This window comes from Cyprinodon tularosa, unplaced genomic scaffold (assembly GCF_016077235.1).
Source record: "Cyprinodon tularosa strain WSP-4 unplaced genomic scaffold, ASM1607723v1 ctg313, whole genome shotgun sequence".
Classification (NCBI taxonomy): Eukaryota; Metazoa; Chordata; class Actinopteri; order Cyprinodontiformes; family Cyprinodontidae; genus Cyprinodon; species Cyprinodon tularosa.
Genome location: NW_024039023.1, coordinates 419160 through 443644, shown reverse-complemented (window position 1 = coordinate 443644; position 24485 = coordinate 419160). Strand labels below are relative to the sequence as shown.

At 36.5% G+C, this 24485-nt stretch overlaps 2 protein-coding genes across 2 annotated transcripts; both read right to left on the bottom strand.

Annotated features, from left to right (window-relative positions):
- Positions 1-109: 109 nt before the first annotated feature.
- Positions 110-7732, bottom strand: LOC119788272 (proteinase-activated receptor 2-like). Its single transcript, XM_038292505.1, has 2 exons — positions 7693-7732; positions 110-1203 (listed from the first exon to the last, which is right to left on the bottom strand). Exons 1-2 carry the CDS (start codon positions 7715-7717, stop codon positions 125-127), a joined length of 1104 nt encoding a protein of 367 aa, XP_038148433.1. The 5' UTR covers positions 7718-7732; the 3' UTR covers positions 110-124.
- Positions 7733-11955: 4223 nt separating this feature from the next.
- LOC119788271 (proteinase-activated receptor 1-like) lies at positions 11956-17447 on the bottom strand. The gene is made up of 2 exons (XM_038292504.1): positions 17223-17447; positions 11956-13767 (listed from the first exon to the last, which is right to left on the bottom strand). The coding sequence occupies exons 1-2, from the start codon at positions 17305-17307 to the stop codon at positions 12521-12523; spliced, it is 1332 nt and encodes a 443-aa protein (XP_038148432.1). The 5' UTR covers positions 17308-17447; the 3' UTR covers positions 11956-12520.
- Between the last annotated feature and the right edge of the window lie 7038 nt (positions 17448-24485).

The following is a 24485-nucleotide window of genomic DNA, read 5'->3' as shown; positions in this document are numbered from 1 at the left end:
TTTGTTTATGTGCAGGATTATATAAATCAAAATGTCTTTGGGCATTTTTATAAAGACTTCCCTGTTTACTACTGCTGAATCTTGAGGTTAATTTTCTTTTAAACCTATGTGTAAAAATGACCCCTCAGCACTCCTTGCCCTGCGTGTGTGACGTACTGGAATTACATGTGTTGTCCTTGGAGAACTTCAGAGCACTGAAGGAGACCTTGCTCCTCTCAACCGTTCTCTGACTCCTGCAGAGAAACGTGTTCTTCACGTGCTCCCTGAAGTCCTCAGAGATGAAGTAGTAAATAAAAGGGTCAATGCAGCTGTTCAGACTTGCTAGGCACAGGGTGGTGATATAAAACCCATACATGTTGTTCTCAGCTTCTTTAAGCAGGAGGATATAGTGCACCAGTAGCATCATGTTACTCGGTGTAAAGCACAGTAAAAACATGACCAGGACGGTGATGATTAAAACCACGGCTTTGCGACGCTTCTGGGCAATGGTAGAATCTCCCATATTGCTCCGCAGAGCCTTCAGCATAAGGATGTAGGATATGATGCATACAACTGCAGGGACTACAAACCCTAGTGTTCCCATTGTCAAAAAGTATCCAGCGGCAATTTTCTTTTGGCTGGGCCTGGTGACATCATGGCAGGTCTTGATCTTCATGTTTGTTATGTTTACTTCTTGATCATACAGGTAGAGAGGGATGGTGGTCAGCCATACCAACATCCATACCGCCACAGAGATGGAAACTGCTAAAACATTGCTCCTTTGCCTCTGGGACATTGGGTAGACCACAGCCCAGTAACGTTGCACACTAATGCAGGCGATGAACGCCATGGAGCAGTACATGTTGGCATAGAAGAACGCCACAAGCACTTTGCAAAGCCCCTCGCCATAGATCCAGTTGTTACCTTTGAAATGGTACGCTATTTTCAAGGGTGTCCAAATGACATAAAGCAGGTCAGCAAGAGCCAGGTTGGCCATGTAGATGGATGAGGGGTGCCTTTTCTTGGTCCTAAAGAGGAATACCCATAATGCCAGGGTATTGGTGGGTAACCCAATGGCAAACACGATGATGTAGATGGTAGGGAGGAAGACTGTTGTTAATGGGCCTTCCAGGGCTTCCATGGTTTGAGCGTTGACTGAATCACCTGCACCTGTCTCTCTGCTAGGGTAGCCGTACACCCGAATTATGTTTGTGAAGTTAACGTCTGAAAAAAATAAACAGATGAACAAACAATAGTTTAGTGGTTGTGCTTAAGTGCTTCTAAAACCTTCACTTTTACACCTCATAATGAGTTTTAACCACAAATGTCAGTGTACTTTATTGACATCTTATGAGCTAGAACAATACTAGTAAATTCATACATTTTAAATTCAACACATTTGAAAAATTAGACAAATACAACCTGAGGATATATAAGACTAGTTTGAAATAATGATTTATTTTAGTCAGGGAAATAAAGCTTAACCTACCTGGACCACTTTGAAGAAGTAACTAACCTCTTAACAAGGTTGGTAAGGTTCTAGTTTGTTTGAGCTAAGCTATGCTTGGCAACAGCAACCGACTTAAAAGGTTTGCAATAACTGGTCCTAAAGACGGCGCTGGGCAGAGGCTGGCCACTGTCTGATCTGGATATAAGGAAGGATGACGAACCGTCCTTTAGGCTTAAATTAAAAAAGACCTTAAAAAGCAACCAGAAACCTCTTTAGATCATTCTTTATTTCATCCTTTGACCACATTATTTTCTCTACAGTATTACATTCTGAATGAAAAAAGCTTAATCTTTGCTGTACTTTTTCAACCTGTTTCACAACCACAACTAGTCCCTTATTAGTTTTTGCTACTTCAGGGTTGAACAAAACTTGTTTGAAAAAGGTGGATGACCTTGTGATCATCTCTGGCATTGCAGAAGCCCAAGTGGGGAAACCCGGAGTTCACTCCCCAAGAGGTGAGGGTGGACAGGCCTGAGGCTGTCCAAGGCAAAACAGGATCTTTGATGGAAGTGGACGAAGTAGGATCTCTGGCAAAAGGCACTTAAAGGAATAGTACACCCAAAACATGATTAGCCTTCATTTTCTACTCACCCCCATGCTGAACAACACTCTGGAGTACTTTTTTGATATCTCAAATGCATCTGGAGATCTGGGAGGCTTCTTGCTGTCTGCTGACATTCAAATAATGGAGGTCTATGGTGCCCGAGACAGAAAGGTCCATAAAAGTCACGACGCTACGGAAGCCGGCAGACCAAACCAGATGAAAGTGTGCATTCAGCGTCTGCTCTTCCAATAATGCAAGCGTAGAAGAAGAAATGTGCCGTTTACCTGTGCAAAGAAAGAAACAACGAAAGAAAAATGTCTGAGGACTTCAGTGTTGAGGAAGAGCATGAGTTCTTTGCCGAGCTGAATGCGCTGGTTTGGTCTGCCGGCTTCCGTAGCGTCGTGAACGCGCATGTGCGCGCTTTCAGGAAATCCTATACACTACTGTTTATGCTCTAAAAACATTCTAAATGACTTCGTTTCGAGTCAATTTTGGATGCTACCCACTCAGGAAACTTGGAATACATTGGACGAGCAGTATGGAGGAATATTGACACGTTTTTTGTGGACTTTTATGGACCTTTCTGCCTCGGGCGCCATGGACCTCCATTATTTGAATGTCAGCAGACAGGAAGAAGCCTCCCAGATCTCCAGATGCATTTGAGATATCAAAAAAGTACTCCAGAGTGTTGTTCAGCATGGGGGTGAGTAGAAAATGAAGGCTAATCATGTTTTGGGTGTACTATTCCTTTAAGGTTCCAAAACAAAAGCAGCTGCATGATGAAAAAAGATCTCTCTTTTTTCAAAATGCTTCATGTAAAAGTTTCTGAATCCCCATTACTGTGACATCATGTCTGCAGAATGTATGTGATAACTCCAAATTTGATGCCTCACACTGCCACAATGAGGCTACCATTTTATATATAGACAGTTTGGGGTTAAGATTAATTACCTGACAATAGAAAACTGAAATACAAACTAACCTTAACCATTATAATGAAAATATATTATAATTTGAGGACACCATAAAAAGAAAAAAAGAGGATATTAGACCTGTCTCTGCAGTGCAAGACATAAAAAAAAGTATTTCGTATAAAATGGTGCCATTTGTAACAGCATCATAATTGTTATTGCAGGTCCCCTCTCATGCTTTTGTTTTACTTAAAGATGTTTTCTGTGATTTCTTCAAATACTTGAAAGCCATTGGATTTTACAGTTAATTACGTTCCTCTTGTAGCCCTACATGGAGAGATTTGCAGGTGAAAAATACATACAGTATATTAGGCTATCTGGCTGCTTCAATTCAATCGTCTGATTTCCAGAAAACATTTCTGTTCAAAACGTTTATAATTTTTTGAACAGAGCATCTTGGTAAACTGCACAGATTAATCAACAAACAACAGTGAAATGTATAAAGCCAGAGTTTTCTTCAGAAATATGAGCTAATAGGGGAAGAATTGTGAGCCGACTTATGAAATATGTACAAAGTTGGGAACAGGAAACAGGTTCATGTTCCAGAACTCTCTATCACATAAACCACTAACAGATTACAGCCAGTCGCGGTCTGTAAAAAAGAAGAAAAAAATAGAAATTTCTTTCAAACAGAACAGCTGAACCATTTAACTTAAATAAACAGGGTGTCGCGGGAAAAAGTATTCAACTATTCATCCTAGTTAAATAAACGGAGATCGATAGATTTCACTCAGTCGGCACATTTATTAATATCTTTGCAAAGAGAGAACAGTCATCATGGCACAGCATTCTGCTCTGTTCTGATCTGGGCAGCGTTCGTTCCCCCCACTTACAACAATGGAAAGTAGTCAGAGTCATAACAAATTACACACACTTTGGTTAACAGTAACATGTGATGAATAAACCTTGAGAAAGAATCTGATTTGTTATGGGAAAAAGCTATGGCTGGTCTACAAACACCAGCCTGTTGAGAAATGTGTGACCTTGAGAGAGAAACAGACTGAGTGAAAACTTTTATAGTGAGTAAATAGGATAAATTAATATATAATAGAAGACAAAAATTTTCTGACAACAGTCCACCCTTTCGATTATAAAAGGATATTATCCTTGAGTAATCGATATTATAAAAAAAGGAAAATTTATGAATATAAGAAAACTAAGAAACTAAAATTGTAAGTATATGTAAAAAAGCTAAAAACTACAAAACTAAAATTGTGAATAAATGTAGAAAAGCTAAAAACTAAAAAACTAAAAATCAAAACTAAAATAAAAAAAAAATCAAAAATCCATAACTGCATTAAGTCGGTGGACAATGTTAAATGATTATATTAGATGCAAAAGATTATGATAGCTAAAATATGTTGCCAATACAAAGAGCCCTGGAATCACATCTTAGTTGGCAAAAATATTTACTCTTTTTCCCCATGATGATACTTTTTATGGTAAAATATCTATTTGCTGAAAATGTAAATTTTTAGTTCTTATCATTTTCAGTTACCCTTTTTGTTTCCCTGGAAAGAGAAAAGTTCAAATTAGTCAAAACAATAGACCCCTTCATCTCTACGAAGTGTAAGTCAAATTATTAATCTGAGTTTCATTAAAAGTAAAAAAAGGACCAATCTCTATGCAAAATGTTAAAATCATAACACAAAGATGTTTCACGCAGATGACGAGTTCAGCTCTTCAGAATCAGGGTCAGTCAAAGCACACATTGAAAAGTTGGAGGATTTAATCTCAGCGCTCCTCTTTCCCAATGGTAGCCAGAGAATTGGCAAAAGTACTCACTTTCCTACTTGAGTAAAAGTACAGATACTTGTGTTAAAAAATACTCTGGTAAAAGTGGAAGTACTGATTAAACTTCTTTACTCAAGTAAAAGTAACAAAGTACAGGCTTGTAAATTTACTTAAAGTATAAAAGTCAAAGTAGAAACCACTTTTTTCATGCCGTTGCCTACATTTTAAATGGATGTCTGCCAATAGGACTAGATCTCCGTTGTGTTCATTTTCAATCATCTCGTCGTCCATGCTACTATGCTAACGCCACCGCCACCAAGCTGCAATGATTTGCCGCGAATGAATACCGCCGAATCTGTCGATTCATCTTGTAGCGGTGCGTCAAATGCAACGTAGATTCCCATCCAATTAGATTGAATTTGGCATTGATGACGTGAAAAATAATAACGGTAACTCCATTGAAATAATTCAAAACTAAAGTAACGAGCCAATTTTTTTAAAATGTAAGGAGTAGAAAGTACAGATATTTGTGTAAAAATGTAAGGAGTAGAAGTAAAAAGTCGCCATAAAAATAAGTAGTAAAGTAAAGTAAAAATATCAGAAAAATCTACTTGAGTACAGTAACGAAGTATTTGTACTTCGTTACTTCCCATCTCTGATGGTAGCTGATCATCAGTGTTAATTCTCTATTCCAGAAATCTCTGCCAATACTGACCATCAGCCATCAGGTGCTCATCTAATAGTTGGACTTTCTTTTGTATTAAGAATCTAATAAAAAAACACTCAGATACCAAAAATGTTCACCTTTCATTAAAATATAACACATTACAACACATTTCCCTTCTCATTCATGTTGTATAATTAAAAATCAAAAAGCCAAAGCTGATGTCAGACATCTTCAGGTGGGCGTCTTCATCTTTCTGTTGATGTTGGTCCCTATGCAGGAACGTGGTCTGCAGAGCAGCTGGTCCTCAACACATCAGGTGGACTACTGATGTGTTAATTAACCAATCAGAGGGGATTATTCTGCCCCTTTATTCTGATTTGCTTTGTTGAAGTTCGTCCTGGTTCCTTCCTGATGAGCTCCGATGAGCTCTGATCACTTTCTTTTGATGACTTTGAGCCACACCTCCTCATGCTGAAGGATGGAAGGACGGCTGAGATGGTCCTCCATCAGGGTCTCCAGGCACCTTGGGATGTGTTATGAAACTCTAAATGTCATGATTACACATTGCTTCTATAAGAACACTCCACCCTTCCTGGCATATTGAGGCATACAGAAATTGAAAAATGAAAAAGAAAAAATAATAGAGTGAAAGAAATAAATGGAGTGAAAAATACAACAGTGAAAAAATTATGCATATACTAAATAAATAAATCAGAAAAATAGGTACCTAAAAGATAAAGCTGCAAGCCATTGATTACAAAGAATTATTACAAAGGTGAAAAAAGGTAAACCATGCCTCATTTGCCAGTTAAATTAGATTTATTTTTATTGCATGATTTAATTACTACTTATATATATATATATATATATATTTTTTTTTTTTAGTCGATTTAAGTGTTTTTCTATTTATTTTTCTATTGAGTATGGGCAACTATCAGTCATACTATCCAAAAAAATCTACACTTTATGGAAGGGAGGCTAGAATTAGTTGTCAATAAAGAAAGCCATTCTAAAAGTTAATTTATCTTTAGTCGGGAATGGGAGAGAGATTTGCCTTCTGACAGGACAATGAATCAGAGGTGTTTCTAATATTTTCAAGTAATGCTGCTCTTATGCTGACACACATACATTATCAGAGGGTTGCCATTTGTAGTACGTCAAAAATTTGCACCCATTTGTTTGTTTATCAGGCCTTTCCCCGGAGAAAGAAAAGGGTAGTTAATTTTTTCAAACTTGTATTTTCACCATGCAATTTATGCGTTTACTAATGTCAAATTGAAAGACTTAATATTTAAATAACAAGTTCAACATGTTGGACAATGAAGGGATTTTCTATTCTATTTTTTATTAAGTTAAAAATAATATTTAGTTTGTTTAACAAAGACTTAAATATTCACTTAAAAGCTAAGGCTTTGCTTGATAATTAAATATTTAATTTGAAACTAAATATTTGATCTGTAAATGAAATCTTTATAACATTTCATTTGTAAATGAAATATTTAGCTTGTCGCGACCCCAGCTGGGATAAAGCATTGTGGAAAATGGAATGGAATATTTAGCTTGCTATATATAGACATTTTTTTTTCTAGTATTATTAAGTCTGCTCTTCATTATCCCCTGAAAAAAAAATAATACAATCTAAGAACAAATTTAAAAAGATAAATCTGGCAAAAATGCAAACTGTAAACTTTTGAGTGAAAAGTTCTTAGTAGAAGTACAAGTATTAATGTTGAAAAAAACGTCTTCATACTTTAAAAAGAGAATACAGCTCCAACTTCAACAAACGTTTTTTATTTCTGACAAGCAATTGAATAAAGTTTGTCCAGCTTCATTTATTTAGTTTATAAGTTCACAATTCTCTTTTTACAGTGCAATTTGAGTCCTATTTGGAAACATGTTCATTGCTTTCAATACATAGATAATCTTCAACCAATAAATCTGCATAATTCAGCTGAATTGACTCAGTAAAGCATCTTGTGAGGACATCCATTGTGAATTTATTTTTGTAATTTATTCTTAATTAAATTGAATTGAAACCCTTGCCTCTAAAAAAAAAACAAAAAAAAACAATAAGTTCTGCACAATATATTAGTGGAATTCAAAATAAATAAAAAGACAAACTTACATATTATAAAAACATATTATAAAGGTGAGTTAGTGGTTGGTTGTAAGAATCAGCTTTTTTCACTTGCAGCTTATTGTAACATCCTTGTTTATGTAAGGCTAATCAAACTCACGTTTTATTGAGATAATGACAAACCTAAAGGAAGGAAAAGGAAAACTATACCTTCGTTCATCAGACATGTCTGCATTGCAGAGAAAAGCAGGATAAGCTGAAAAAATCCCTTCTTCAAAGACATCACCATTAAATCAGGTAAAAATCTTGACTATAGAAAATGAGAATGAGCGCGGTCTGCGCTCAATGCACATTGGTGTGCGTGTGATAGGATCTGATTAAACTATGGGCGTTATGTTTGGATAAGATCACATTCTTAAGACAGATGTTTACAAAGAGAGTTCATAAAAGGCAATGAATACTTCCCTGACTAACACAAGCAGCAGTCTGATGAGCCATTTATGGGGTGTGCTCTCTGCAGCTGTCCAGTAGGAGCTTTAGTCATTGTTCCTTCATCTGGCGTTAGGCTGATATAAAACATTTAGATGTTAAATGATGTAAACCTAAGGAAAATATTAATACAAAACTATGTCAAACACCAAACAGGTGATTCGGTGCTTTGAACTAGCCATAGATTCTGCATTGGAATATAAACCAAACTTGTGTGTCTAATCAACATAATTTTATGTAATTTCAATTTCCTGCTATTTTATTGTTAAGATCTGCTGATTTGAAAAACAAAATGGCAACATTAAGCCGATAAAACTACCTGGTGTTGATTCAGAGTGCCTCTATGTCATAATACCAGCTAATTGGCTTTGATTCTCCTGGATATTTGCACCAATCTGAACCGATATGGGTTTAAAGTATTCAAATGTTAAACTAAGCCTGTAACAATCAGGGTGTTTGCTGAGGATGACTTCAGTAAGATATTTTTTTAAACTGGCGCTGTGAAACATAGGGCAGTTTTGGTCCTGCATACCTGTCTTACTGCCTTCCTGCAGGTGTTCAGCTGGTTATTGACAGGCAAGTTTTCTCTCTTTTTCTGCTTTGCAGGGGGGCTGCAGGCTAAGCTTTTTTGTTTTTCAAGAATAGCAAGACGATGAACATTTTTTCTCTGCTTTCCAATGGAAAGCTTGACATAAGTTCATGTCCAATTTTCTTGTCGGCTTTTTGTGTTTACCATAATTACGATATCATATGAAGGTACAGTGAGAGCTAAACCTTGTTGTCCACAAATGCACTTCTGGAAGTATATTCAAAAATTCCCATAAACACACTCCTAAAGCTTGTTGGCAGCCTTCCCCTAAAGAGCTGAAGCTGTTCTAACTTCAAATGTTGGAACAACATCATATTGAACCTCTGTGCATTAGGAATGGGATGTCATTTTATCTGAGTCAAGGCAGGTGAGCGAATACTTTTGACCATAAAGTTTATATACCTGGCTGTCATCCGATGCATGATGTAACAGTGGACTGTGTTTTTAGTCAGATTGTTGTGTAAAAACTGACAGCCATTTAAGATTAATTGTACTCCTATGCTGTAATTTTTTACTTGTGATATTAATTTTTACTTATAACTGAAGCTTGGGTGCATTTCAATGCTCAGTTTATAATGGTAAACTATCCTGACAGATCTAAAGCTTGTCAGAGTAGAGACCATGGAAATGTAAGGGTTTACAAACTTTACAAATAGATTTAAGGCTGCTTTTGATCCTTCTTTTTGGTGGTAAGAAAAAAAAAATGCTGTACATGCGACAACAAAGAAAAGTACATTGCAGCGGCATAAGAAAGACAATTATACAGTGTAAAAAAGATTAAATGATTGAGGCAAAGTAAAAATAAATGATTAAGAAAATGGATTTAAAGTTTGACTGGGAAATGAACTAGTAATGTTTAGATGACACAGTAAAAGGCCCCTTTAAATAAATGTGTTTTTTAATTCAAAGCAACTAAGCTTTAAATTAAAAACACTACTGAGCTGAACTTCTTTCTTTTTATGCAAAGTCAATCTTAACTAAAAGACCTGAGAGGTCTAGCCGGCGGATACACGGACAATAAGTTTGTAATGTATTTTGGAGCTTAACCATTACTTATTTAAATACTAAGTATTTAAAGTCTATTCTCTAAGAGTCAGGGAGCAAAAGTAATAACAGGCATAAGATTTAAAACCATTTCAGTTTCCTTTGCAATTAGTGCAATCTTCAGTGCTGCTGGTAATGTCAAGACATATATACAAATTAAACAGATACAGTGACTTATTACTCCTGTTCAGTGAGGAGCAAGTGGCTCTTTTTCATGTTTTTGTTCAATTATTACAGGTAATATGTTACATTGTCAAGTTTTATTGTGATTTGTGATAGTGCAGACAATATGATAGGCTAAGTACTGTCTTCTTTCCCAGATATTATTTGCAGTTGTCTTATTGATTTTCAATGATAATCGCTACCTTGATTAATTTGTGCATCTTTAAGTTGTCAATTTCAAATTTTCACCAAAAAACTTGTCTTGCACATGTATTGTACTGTGTTTTTAACTGCAAAATATGGGCAGCTGTGGTTGCCAGGAATTGACAGTGAAATTTAGCTGGTAGAATTAAAATGTTACAATTTTACAGTGTTTTTTTTTATTATTAACTTAGCCTTTAAAAAGTTTTACCACATTGCAGTTGTTTTAAAAGTTTTTTGCTGTGATGTTTTTTTTTCCACATTGTAAAATAAACAAGGAATTACTGTATAAAGAACTGTAATGTATCTGTTGTTTTACAGCAGATATATGTAAAAATCTATGGGCAGGGTTTTTCCTGGCAACCACAGCTGCAAATAACTTATGTGCAAATGTGAATCAGAGGACTTAAGGAGTATAACTTGGTTAAATTTGTCTCACGTATGAAAGGTTCAAAGGAATGTTTGTGTGTTCCTTATGAGGAACTCTGAGCTGCATGCAAGGAGAAGCAGCCATAGGCCTGGTTGATTTAAGCTTTAAGCTTGCACCACCTACAGACAAAACTGAGAAACAGTTTCAACACTTTAAAAGTGTCCTGGGACAAAGAGAGAGCTGTTTTCCACTATAGAGAAATTAGTTTTAAGTTTTTGTTTTCAGGAATTTTGCCAATGTGCCTCATTCATTCTCATATTTTGAACAATATGTGAACCAGAAAATAGATTTCATTAAAGGTATTTCTGATGAAAAGTCATAACCGCATCATTACATGGAAGCATTTCAGTGAATTGTGAAGTATTTTTTTGTTTTTATAAAAATGTAACTAATAATTTATAGCTGAAAAAACGTTTCAAAATCATCTTAGAAAATGTTTTATTACATTAAAAGACAACAATATTAAGACAGAAACCTCAATAAGGTAAAAACAATACATCCATGTACAGTATTCCTTCCTTGGTGCCATGAAAGCCCTCAGCCTGTGGCTCTGCTGAGTTTTTACAAGTTCAGGTTTGCTTTAATTCTTGGCTTTTCCGTTTTTCTCTCATCTTCTTCTGGACAATAACCCAAAATCTGCAGGGTTTAGATCAGAGCTAGTTTGCTAGCCTATAATTCCATTTATCAATAAAGCTGTGTATTAAAGCAAATGTTTAGCAATGTGTGGAGCCGCTGAGTGTCCAGAATTTGTTTAACCCTTTGTACTATTTAGATTATTTTCTCATATTCCCTTTGTTTTATATGCTTGAATCATTAACTTGATTATATTTTTTGCATCAAATATGTTGTGTTCATTTTCTATACCCACTTATCTTTCCAGGGTTGCTGGCTCCCGTCACCTGAATGGTCCTTGTGCAAGAGGGACAAAATTAAGAGTTTTATATTTGTTTCATTCCATTGGAGGCTTAGAAATTGTATTTTTACTTTATTTTCAATTGTTATTCACTACAAATAAAAATCTGACCAGAATGGATCATTCAATTTATTGTTCATTCGGAATTTCCAAGTGAACGAGAGTATGCCTCTTGAAAAACAAATGTTTATTTCTTTGGTTTCTCTAAAGGGGTGAGGTTATTAATACATCTCCTTCTAAATATTGTTTTAAATGCTGTTAAACCAAAGTCACAGCTAATCCATTCTGCGATATTGGTGTGCATCGACATTTAGTTTTGCTTAGCATTTGGACATAATTAACCCAAGTTAAGCGAGTGGACAAAAAAAGAAAGTTTTTCTCGCTTCCTTTTCTATTCAAAAGTACCTTCTTTTAACTTTCCAGTTATTAAAAATTTTCTGACATTAATTATTTTATCAGTGAGTTTTACCAATTTAAATCAAAGTTATATCAAGATATTTTTACATAGATTTATTGGAGTACTATGCACATCTAAGGAACTGTTCTAGACAATGGGATGTGAGTATTCAAGGAAGAGATGGGATTTATCAACCTACATATTTGACCAGCAGGTGGCAGGACTGAGCCATTTTCCGTTTTGTTTTGTTTTTTAAGGTAAAGCTTTTTAATGGAAATATTTTGTATTTGATCAATTATGGACTTTCAAAACAAGACAATGTTGAGTCTAAAATATTTATTAAGAGACACAAAAAACAAAAATCTATACATGCATATTAAAAAGCAAAAAAAGTGTACATTTCTGAAAAGATAAAAACTCAAGGCTGATATCTTTGCACTGTTCCTTAAACTAGACTCATCTTAAAAACTAAATACACAAAAATAAAGCATTAAATGCAACAGCCTGTTTACAAACTTAAAGAAATAGTAAAATTGTATGTACAAAAGTGAATGTAGAGTGCAAAAAGTGAAGTGTATCATTCTAAAGATTTAGCTCTATATATGTCACAGATATTATATCTGCATGTGTAGCTTTCTCCTCCTGAAACCTCAAGTGTTTCTAGTAGTACAAGAAGTTTGTTTACCTGCCATTTAAGTAAATAACTTTCTACTGGCAGCTCAACAAGAAGTGCTAATTTTATACTTTAACTTTACAAATTTCTGTACAGGTGAGATTCAGTTACTAGGGCTCACAAACTGATCATATCACCGATCAGACCAGCAGCTTCTTGTACTGGCTGTCTAGGTTTGCTTCCAACGAGCTTGTTTTGCTTATTGATGAGGTTATTTTGGAGGATTCAGTGCAGCTGGATTTCAGAATGGGTCTGATGCTGGACCTGCAGGAGTCAGACGATGCATGGGTGATGCTTCCACTCCTCTTCAACTTTCCACACTTCAGCATGTTAGACAGCTGTCTCTGACACTGGGAAGAGCCGAAGTAGTAGGCGAGAGGATCCAGAAGGCAGTTCAGGCTGCCCAAACACAGAAACATCAAGTAGAGTCCGTAGAAGCCGTCTTGGGCCTCGCTGACGTCCTTGAGTTCCTTATTAAGCATAAAGTAGTGTGCTAGCAGGAGGCAGTTTGTAGGCATGAAGCACAGCACAAAAATCACCAACACCGTTAAGGCCATCATCACTGCTCTCGTTTTTTTGCGTATACTTCCTGTAAGCCCGTGTGGCACTCTGTTTAGTGTCCAGATAACTTTTGTGTAGGAGCCCACCGTGACAATAAAAGGCAGGAAGAATAGGGAGAAAAAGACGGCAATGAAATACATCTTCAACCAGAAAATCCGCCCAAAGTGTTGGACGTCATGGCAGGTGATGATGTTCAACTGCGGGAGGTAAACGGTCTGGTCGGAGGTGACGAGAGGCACAGAGGCAGCGAACGACAGGACCCACATGGTCACACAGGCTATGATGGCGTTCTTTGGCTTCCTCCAAGTCAGAGATTCGATGGGGTAGACAACTGCAAGAAAGCGGTCTACGCTGATGCAGGCTATGAGAAGGACGGAACAGTACATGTTCCAGTAAAAGCTGGCGGTGACCACTTGGCACAGGTACGGGCCGAATATCCAGTTGTTGCCCCAGAAGTGGTAGATTATCTTGAAGGGAAGCATGAGGCCGAAGAGCAAATCGGCACAGGCCAGGTTCAGCATGTATATCGCTGCGGGCTTCTTGGGACAGATTCCCCGAGCGAAGGCAAGCACAGCGCAGAGGTTGATTGGCACACTGATGCAGCACACCAAGGTGTAGAAGGAAGGCATGATCAACGTGGAAACAGGACCAGTCAGGAATTGAAACGCTTCTTCAGAAAGATAAAGTCTCAATTCTGTTCTGTTCTGTACTGTACGGTTTTGTGGAAGGTCCGGTTTCCCATCTCCATCTATATAATCGGTTGGCAAAGGTATTGGCTCATCTGTGAAAGGACCAGGACCAAGGATAAAGGTTCGTGGTCCCGTGGCTGAAGAAAGAAAGAAAAAACAAATCAAGGACCAAGTTTCATCAAACTGTTTACAATTAAAATAATGAAATATTTACAAGACTCTTCAAAGTTCCGTACATGAACAAACAAAATAGGAAAACACAGAGAGAAAAGTACATTGCTTAGAAGGAAGAAAATGATACGGGAAATGCAAATTAATAATCTAAATGATAAAATCATTATGCTGGCAAAGAATTTTGGGCAATAAAGTAAATTTTTTTAACCAAATTAGTGGAACTAAAAGCTGGTCCTGCATTTTTGGTTCTAGGTATGCAGATAAGCTTGTGGTTGTTATAAAATAAAATGCTTAAATAGTAATATATATATTTTTTAAGAATAATAGGTCTCAACTGAACATAAATTGTTTAATAATCAACAAAAGATTCAGAGGCATTTAGGGAAATTAGTTTCCTAACACATTGCTAATAATGTTTTCAGACAAAATTACAGTTGGTCGTATGTGATTTTACAGTAGGTCCTTTCACATTGGTCTAGATCATGGGTCCCCAAACTAAGAGCTGGAGGATTCAGCGTTCACCTGAACTTTAAACATAGTAAACAAATTTTTATTGTTTCATTTTCATTTCTTTTTTTTTTTAGAAACTCTTATTTTGAAATCTCTAAAAATGCCTAAATGTCCTATATGAATAATATGATGAAATGATCTGTAATTGTTTACTAAAGAACGGCAACATAATCAAATTTCAAACTCTGCTCACTGGTGAGTTGTTCTGTTTACAGAAGATGCTGAGGGCACCCCATGTGGTCCTTAAGGGCCCCATGGTGCCTGCAGGCAAGGCGTTGGCGACCCCTGGTTTAGATGAAGGATGTCAGATCAGTTCTTTAGCACTGCTTTCCTGCACCTTTTCAAACCACCTCGGTTTTAAAACGCCTGAATAAAATAATTAGGTTCCTTTGCATACTGACCATGATGGATATGAGTTTGGCATGATTTTGATTTTAAACATGTTTTGCTGTTTTCTTCTTGACACATTTTCATGCAGAAGCACTTTAAGGCTTATGCTGCGTTCACACCGGGGGCAGCTGGCGCGACAGAAGCAGCGAGTTTACATGCAAAGTCAATGGTTGACGCGCGTCAAGGCGCAGCAAAATGTCCCGCGGCGCGTTTCGAGCAGCAAGCGCAGCGCGTCTGAGCAGCTGAAGCAGCGCGTCGGGCGCGTTTTGGCATCTGACGCGCGCGACGCGCCGCAAACGCGCTGCTGCTCGAGATGGAAAAATTGAATTTTTGCTGCTCGACGCGCCGCGTCAACCAATCAGAGAAGCTGATCTGGGGGCTGGCTGGGAGAGAGACACAGCGCTGATGACACAGACCGCTCTGATTACTCCTCTTAAACAGTTTATTAACGCATAATTAACTTAAAATATATACATCTGCCGGCAGAATATGTTCGCTTTTATTATCCTGATGCCTGCAGATCGGATTATTTAGATGAAAAACACCTACCAGCTGCCTACGTGAACCGCGAGGAGGCGACCCAGCCAGAGGCTGCTGATGAATGGATTCCTTCTGTCGGCGCACCGCCGGTATGTGGGGGTCTGAGCGGCTCCGAAAAGAAATAATATTGGGAGGCAGGATTGTAATCTGGATGAACTGACTGCACTGATGAAGTTTTCAGGTGTATTTTCTCACTTAAAAACATATTAAAACTACTTTATTCCCACTGATCACAGCAAATATAGCTGCAAGGCAGAGAAAGGATAGTGAAGCTCCGCCCAACGCGCGTCAGACCCACTTTTGGACCGCGCAGCGAGAGCAGCAAAGCTGCTTCAGACGCGCGTCAGAATTCACTGGTACAAGCAGCAAAAATGAAGCAGCAGACGCGATTTTGCTGCTTTTGCTGCCCCCGGTGTGAACGCAGCATTAGCCACTAGTTAGAGCTTCTGGCAAATTCTCTCACCATGGTGCTGCTCATCTCACCGTATCACCTTTATGGGAGGAGTCTTTCAGGTGATCTAATAAATGTTTTGTCTACAGATCAAAGTTTTTAAATCAATAAAACTGATGGATATAAAGAACATGATACTACACGGTTTGCAAACAGACATAGTGGTGTTTCAGTGCCTGATGGATGACGGTCTTCTAGGACACGGGTTCTATCACAAGTGGCTCTTTACACTAGTAGTTCCCAACCCCGGTCCTCCAGGAACCCCTGCTCAGTGCTTTTCCAGCACATCTGATTTTAATAATTATATCACCAAGGGCTGCAGAATTCTTTGAATGACTCATTTATGTGTCACCGAGGAGACATCTAAAACATGCAGGACACGGGGATTTCAGGAACAGGATTATGAACTTTTTGCTTTAGACCTTTTTTTATTCATAGCTTTGGTCAAAAATAAATAACCAACTGGTTTTATTTAATAAAAATGTTTTTATTAGTTTTTAAATGGAATAATTGTACAATATTTATTAAACAGAATGACAAAAAAGGAATACCTTTTAGACTAAGATAAAAAAAATAAAGATAAAAATCCACATGCTCTAAAGCTGACGTTCCCAAACATTTTAGTCAGTGACTCTAAAAAAACAACCAAATACCCCAAAATAAATGGAGTAACTTCATAGCAAGTTAATTATATTTGCTTTTTTCAAATAGTTTACACTTACTAGACAGACATTAATTTATTCTACAATTTAACTGTATTTGTAATGATTAATTGATTTTATTAATCAATTGTTCATTTTACATTTTAATGATGCATTAAATGTTTAACATGGGGGAATCGCATCAATTCTTGCAAAAACTTTCTCCCGACCCCAGATTTTAGGAACTTCTGCTCTTGAAGGTGTTGTCAAACTCAGAATCAAATCAGCTCATTAGCCTATCATGTTCAGCTGTAGAAATTAAACTTTTAATTTAATCCTTTCCTTTACAAAGAGCACACAGTTCTTCAATTATGAACTTAATCCCACTTTGCATTTTTATAGCCTCTGTAAACTTTAAAGGAACATAAACATTTAGATCTTTTTTGTTTCTAGGGAGCCCAAAAAATTGCAGTTTGATGAAACCTATTCATCAAACAAACGTTTATTTTAAATCTAAATTCTAATTCATTAATTTGAAATTTAAACTAATAGCCGTTTTTTTTTTTTTTTTTTCAGAATTGAAGCCATCTTATAGTAAAAATCTGGACTAAAGGACAAAAAAAAAAAAAACAGTTCTTGGACTGCAGGTCCCCGACCAAGGGCCACATTCAGTCTTGGAGCGGCCCTGCTCTAATATTAAATACCAAAGGAGAAAAAAAAAAAGAGGGAAAAAAGACAATTACCGATTTAAACAGTGGAGTAGTTTTAATTTGCCTAAGGAGACTGGTTCCTACAACTGTTTTGTTGTTGTTTATTAATCTTTTAAGCAAATAGACGCCAACAATCTAAATACGTTTAACTTTAGTAGAAAACAAACTTTTCTTACCGTTACTTTTTGAAGGCAACGCAGCAGCAGCAGAAAGGAGATAAACAAGAACCCAAAAAGCAGATTTTAGTTCCACGGAAAACATTTTGCTGCTGAATTCCTCAAAGTGAACCTAAACGCCAAACCAGGCTCCAGTTAATGATCGTTCCCAGCGCTCTGCGCTCATTTCCTCGGTGCGTTATCGCTCTCTCTAAATGCTGCAGACGTGTTTAGTTTCCGCCCCGAAGTCCGTCCGGTCCAGAACGCCCTCTGTCCCAATAGACACACATTCCTTTCTAATGATGTCACCTTTCCCGGAACGTAACAAAACTCAGAAGAGAACGGAGCCATTAACAAGACCAAACAAATAATGAAGAAATAAATAAGGCCATTTTCCCCTAAACGCCCTGCTAATTTTAAGGCATTATAACCACAAACTTAGAGCTACTTTGTGTTGGTAAGTGTAGAATATATATATATTTTTTTGTTGTTCCTTTAAGAAAGGACACAGAGCTCCAAAGAGAGAATTTTTAATAGGTTTTCTGGCTATGCACAAAAAAATGGAAAATACTCAAGCAGAAGTCAGAAATATGTTTTAGATACAGCTTATAGTCCAGTCAAAAGCCGATCCTCAATGCAATTCAGAATCTGAGATAGTTTTTATTTGTAAAGAAATAATAAAAAGCTGCATATCATCTTCCAGGCATATGTCCCTCTGTTAGAGAAAGCTCTGTGTTTCCACATTAAAGTCATATGGAAATCATATTTAAATGTCAAATTATTATGGTTTAAACATGTATATAAACAGTGTCGTCCCAAAATTTAGAAAATTTAAAAAGCAAAAGTAAATAACCCAGTCCTTCATTTCACTGTAGACAAGCCATGATCTCCTTCTCTGTTCTTGATTTTTCATTTGAATGAAATAATAGCTGCATGAATCATTACAGCAGACAAGATAGAGGAGAGCAGGAGGCGGGGTTACCAATCTACTTGCTCTGGAGATCAGAGTCCGTTGCTTTTATATGTTGTCACCAAAGTCTCCAGTAGCAGAGAAAAGTAGTTTCATTTGGCACTAGTTGTTTTTTTCTGAAATAAAAGTGCTAGAAGGGTGTGAAAAGTTCCTAAATATAGCAACAAAAGTGCTAAGTTGCAACAATGCTCTTTACACCGTTTATTTTCTGATGGTTTGCTGCTGTCTGTTTGGACCTTTCTGAAGATGTGCAGCAAATGGACTGATCCAATGTGGTGGGCACTGGGGGGCTGAGACACACTTAATATTATAAGTCTTGTGATGGCTTTTTAGCAAATAAAAAAAAAATAAAAAATTAATCTGCACAAATAAGGAATAGTTTTATTAACCACACATGTCATGTTTTATGGGGACCCCAGGAACTTGGGGCCCTAGCCAACTGCCTAGTATTGCCTAATGGTAAATCCTCCCCTGTAACCAGGAAACATGACAACAGATTTTGCTACAAAATTGTAATCTGACTCAGATCAGAGAAGTTGCGTAGAATTACAGAAAGCAGCTGCTTACCAACCAGGCTCACATCTCGTGAAGTGACCACAATTCACATAGAGAAGCATTTTATATAATTCTGGTATGCCACATCATTCCATCATTAAAACATACACATATGCAGATGAGGAGACAATGGCTCTAGCCGTATCAAAATATTACACTTTGTTTTTAGATAAAGAACACCACTCTCTTTCCATTCCATTTTTATGTATGATTCATCATGATATGTCACGTATCAGTATCAATATCGGTATCAGCCAATATTTGAAGCTGTGATATCAATGCAATTCATTTTATTTATATAGCGCCAATTCACAACACATGTCATCTCAAGCCACTTTACAGTTCACCAGATCTTACAATCAAATTGATTAAAAGTTTTCTATTTAAGGAAAGCAATCCCTCACACTAAGCATGCTTGTAGCGACAGTGGAGAGGAAAAATTCCCTTTTAACAGGAAGAAACCTCCAGCAGAACCAGGCTTAGTGTGAGCGGCCATCTGCCAAGTCCGACTGGGGTTCAAGGAGACAGAAGAAAACATACAGAAAGAAGCAGAGAAACAAGAAAAGACACTGTAAAATGCTGACCCGTCTAGGAAACACACAGCCAGGCAGACGTGCTCCCATTCAGCTCTGATGTCAGAGTAAGAACATCCAGCCAGTCACAGTCAGAGAAACAGGACTACACTGAAAAGCAGGCAGATCTTGAACATCTATAAAGAAATGTGTCGATGGCAGCAGCACAGCTGATATTTCTCTCCAGGATGGTGTCACAGCCAAACAGGAACAGATGAGGCAAAGCTACTCTGAGAAAAAGCAGAGCGAGCAGAACGTTAGAGATTGAACTAACAGATTCTGCAGAGTGGAAGAATAGAGATGGTATGAAGCATCCAGAAGTCCTCCAGCAGTCTAAGCCTTTAGCAGCATAACTATAGAGATAGCTCAGGATAACCTGAGCCACTATAACTATAAGCTTTATCAAAAAGGAAAGTTTTAAGCCTATCCTTAAAAGTAGACAGGGTGTCTGCGTCACAGACTTAAACTGGTAGTTGGTTCCACAGGAGAGGAGCCTGATAACTAAAAGATCTGCCTCCCATTCTACTTTTAGAAATTCTAGGAGACACTAGTAAACCTGCAGATTGAGAGCAAAGTGCTCTGTTAGGAACATAAGGAACATTCAGATCTCTGATGCAAGCTGGAGCTTGGCCATTTAAGGCTTTATATATTAATATCATACTGGATATCAATATCGTATCGGAATTTTAAAAGTTGTATTGAAGCAAATACTTTAAAATGTTCTTTGTGTTGAAATAAGATTTATGTGGGGCATTATGTTTGTATAAAGGAGTGCCACATGTTTTCTTAATCTATTTCACCATTAATCAGGACCTCCTGACCTTGCATCAGCAGGATTTTAAGTGCATTCTCTCACTGTGGTTGCAACACTATCCAACATCATTAATATTAAATTAGCAGAGCATACTGTGGGTCCTGCTTATGTTCTGTTCCCAATTAAAAAGTTCAAGATGCTGATAGTGGAGTAAAACACCATTTATGGTGTTTTTAAAAACCAATTATATGTCTTTGAAAGAGGTTTTCCTCTAGTTTAGGAAATTAAGTTTAACACATATTTAGCAGGTAAACTTATATACTTTTCTAAATCCAGATTACATCTCTTCAGACTTGATTTCTGCCTTCAAGCCTCTGATTTGCAGATCAAAACCTGTCATTAGATCCATTTAGGTTTGGACTGAAGCATTACTTTAAGTTTAAGCAAGAGAGTTTTCAAAAAGAACGCTTACCTGTAATAATAAACTTCTTTGTATTTCTCCAGAATGAAGTGAAAATAAGGAATCCAGCAGGCAAAGAACTTGCGTAAGCAGGAAGTCGAGAGGCACTACAATAACAACAACCCATGTAAAATGTGGAAAGACATCAGGGCTATCATGGATTATTCTTTCGCTTTGACTCTCCAAGCATTAGAGAGACTGAACATTTAAAATCAGAAACGCAGAGCAAAATTATTCATAAATGGACAAATCAGTGAGCAAAAAAGGTAGAAGCATAGTAGGATTGAAAGAATATCAAGGTTTCTGACAAATGATAACCACACATTTAATGCAATCTCTTACTTCATCTGTGATGCCTCTGATACACAAAGCAGCTCACTTTACACTTAGATGTGCCTTTAGAAGAAACAATAAACAGATTGTTTTGGTAAATGTTGAATATAGATTTTTATTTTAAAAATATTGAAGCTAAAATTAGATCTATTCTAAATGGCTTTTCAGTACTAATGTGCATCATAATCAAACTAGATACGCAATTAAAATTAGACAATTCAAAGTTCATATAAGATGTTTGAAAATATCCACCTAATACTGAATTATGCATACAATGAACAAATTAGCTAATTAAATTCAAAATTTCCTCAGCTAAAATGAACAATTTAGACACACATATGAATTAATGAAAAAATATTTTATTGTGAAACTCATTCAATCCCATAATATTTCATATTGATTGTATTTGTGGGATATACGAATGTATTTAAATTTATGTAATTTTTGTACAAAAGGTATTTTAAACAATAATGTTAAGGTTTTTGAGCTATGAATTTTATGCCTTTTTTTTTCTTGTTGTTTTTCAGTTACTTCAGCTATATTTCATTTTTTATCTTGTGGTGTAATTTGCTCATGTTGCACTGACAGCTTTTGACTTCTACTCCTTAAATTTATAATAGAAAACTGAACTTTATTAATCTCATATTGGAAAAATGTAACTCTGCATTTAACCCATCCCATTGGGGAGCAGTGAGCTGCCATTGTTCTGCGCCGGATGAGCAGTGTGAGGTGAAGGGTCTTGCTCAGGGACCCAGAGTGGAGGCTGTCGGGGTCAAACTGGGTACTAATCCAATAAGCCAACACTCCCCAACAAAATTATTTGCAATTATCTCTTCTACTACTCCTACTAATTATCTCCACTCCTCACATTTAAAAAAATGACTCATTAGTTTTGTTTCATTTAAGCTCATTTTCGTTATGGCTTGTTGGTATTAAAAAAAAAAATGAAAACCATCAAAATAATTTGTTTCATCCAAACAACTTCTTTGTGGTTGGACTTGGTGCTGCACTGACTTGTTGTTCGCGACATACCACATAAATAGTTTTTGGAGATGATGCAAAAATAAATTTGACACTGTTACCATTAGTTACCATACAGAATTGTAGAAAGATGTTCCTTTAATAGTATAACATTTAAAGCTTCTGTCCTTAACACATTTTCTTGCATTACTTTTAGTTTTATACTTTAAGAAGTTTTAAGTCTCGTATATTTACAATTTTTCTACAGTAAGTATATAGCTTAAGTTGATACTCTAACCTCTTCTAAAGTGTTTTTAAACAGTAGAATGTATACTTCGACTTGAATGGTAATGAGACTTGCTATGATTTATTTTATTTTATTTCATTTTGTTTCTAATCTCTGTAATCTCACAGTGGATGAGATTACAGATAAATCCAACTGGAGTTTAGCTTAATAATGTAAGCGTCATTTCACTATTTCTTTCTGGGTATTGGCGCTCTTGGCCTTTAGAAAAATGTTTTCACAAATTAGCTACCATTAGCCTAGAGTGAATAAAGTTGATAAAGTTAAAGTCTACATTATATTTTGACCGACATCAGAGAAGGGTAAGATTGTGTCGTTATGATATACATTTTTGCAATGAATTATAGTGGCTGGTTGTAGCGAAACACAGACTTTATTCATTTTAAAATCAGGATATTGCCAGATGGGATTCCATCGTTCAATCCAGTATAACGTTATCCATAGATTTCACTACACGAAACACATAATTTAAAATGGGCTTCATTTCCAACATTTGTTCACACTGTATCCAGAAGAGGGCGGAAGGGCGCCGCCCAACTCATCCACTGACCTTGATTAAGACATAAAAAGAAAATAAAATTAAAATGTTTCAAAATATATTAATATATATTTTAGATGTGCAAGATAAATATTTAATCTGTTAATCTGTTTTGTTCATTGTCGGATTGGTGACGTATTTACACCTTGGGGCGCAAAAATCTTTGCGCACATACTCTTGTTAAAAGTTGTACATACACAGTAGGTAGCTCCTCTGCAATGGAAAACACAGCGCCGATGTCACAGTCATCTGTTATGAAGGGCGGCTGATTGACAGGTTTATATACTCATTTAGCTACAAGGCTTGGCTAACTGCATGCAGTGAGGCTAAAGCTTTATTCTGCTTTCTCTGCCTCCTTTTTTTATAACTCAGGATCTGACCCAGCATGGATTAAGGTAAGGTATAACCGATTTAAAGCACTTTTCAGAAAGTTTTATAATGTTGTTTTGGTGTTTTCTTGTGTTTAATTCTGTTGCTCTCTTTGGCTCTTGTGTTGTAACTATTCTTTAGATTTATAAAGAATGATGGAACTGTAACTGTGGGAAATTAAAAGAAAATTAAAAAACAGTCTTAGTGCCGAGCATTTAAGTTACTGTAGAGCTTTCTCTTCTGATAAAGCAAAAGCAAAAGTAGTTTTTTGGTTAAATTAAGGATGAATGACTTTGGTTCCATAAACACATCATTATCTCAGCTACATTTGTAAGACACGTCACAACTTATCCCTGGAGGCCCTTCAGGGATTCCTCTATTTGTTGCAGACAGATAATCATATCAAAACAAATGCTTAAACACAGAGGGACATTTAATATCTTGCAAATTACCACTTAAGTTTATGATTATGGTTTTGTTTGTTTAACCCACAGGGGTATTTTTGTATTTTTTACTCTATATCCCTGTTACATCATGGAACAAGGATGTCGGACCAAACTGTGCTGTACATTTAGTTTCAAAAATGTGTTTATTTATGCTATTGTCACAGGAACAACGTCACTGGACTCCTTCCTTTTTTGTCCATCAAAGTAAAGTGCTTATTTATAGTCTATATAAACTAACTGCCCTCTAACTCTAAACATTTCTAATTATAGCAAATAACTTAGCATGATAAGGATCCCTTCCACCCCTAAATGAAAATCAAGCCCCAGGTCATTAAAAACAGGAGATTTTTATCCTCATGAGTCTGTAACGTTTATTTATCTAAGCCACCAAAAAAACAACAAAAAATGAAAGTGTAGTTTTTTTGGATCCTGAGAAAATGAGGCTGGTTGTTCTCTTTATGTGTGAGAGGAAACATTATTTTCTGAGAGCAGTCAGACTCAAACAAACACAACGGCTCATTTCCCCTGAGAATGTCTCTGACGTTTAAACAAGTACATGACCTCCAAAAAAACAATTTTCTCAAGGCCGCCTGTTGTTTAATTCTTTTTTACATTTTTTTATTAACCTGTTTTTCCCTGTTGCTCCTTCTCACATTCATCCTTATGTGAAAGAAAATACACAAAACCAGAACTTGTTCTGCTCCTTCATAGACCCCACTAGAATCCAGACATTTGTTTTGTCTGCTTTCTCCCTTAGCGTGACAGACTGATGTTAGCCCTGGTGATTGCTGATATATCACCCATGTTACTCATCACTGCAATCCACTGTTAAGTCATTGCATTTTCTCATCCAGACAGGGCATATTCTGGAAACCTATATTTGCTATAATCTTTCTGTTTTGAATGATATTCCCCAAAAGACATCCTCTTTTTGCTTTGTGTGCAAACTCCACTTCAGCCAACTTGACTGCAAACTAATTAGGATAAATTTTACAACAGAATTGCTCTCACATTGTCTTCCCT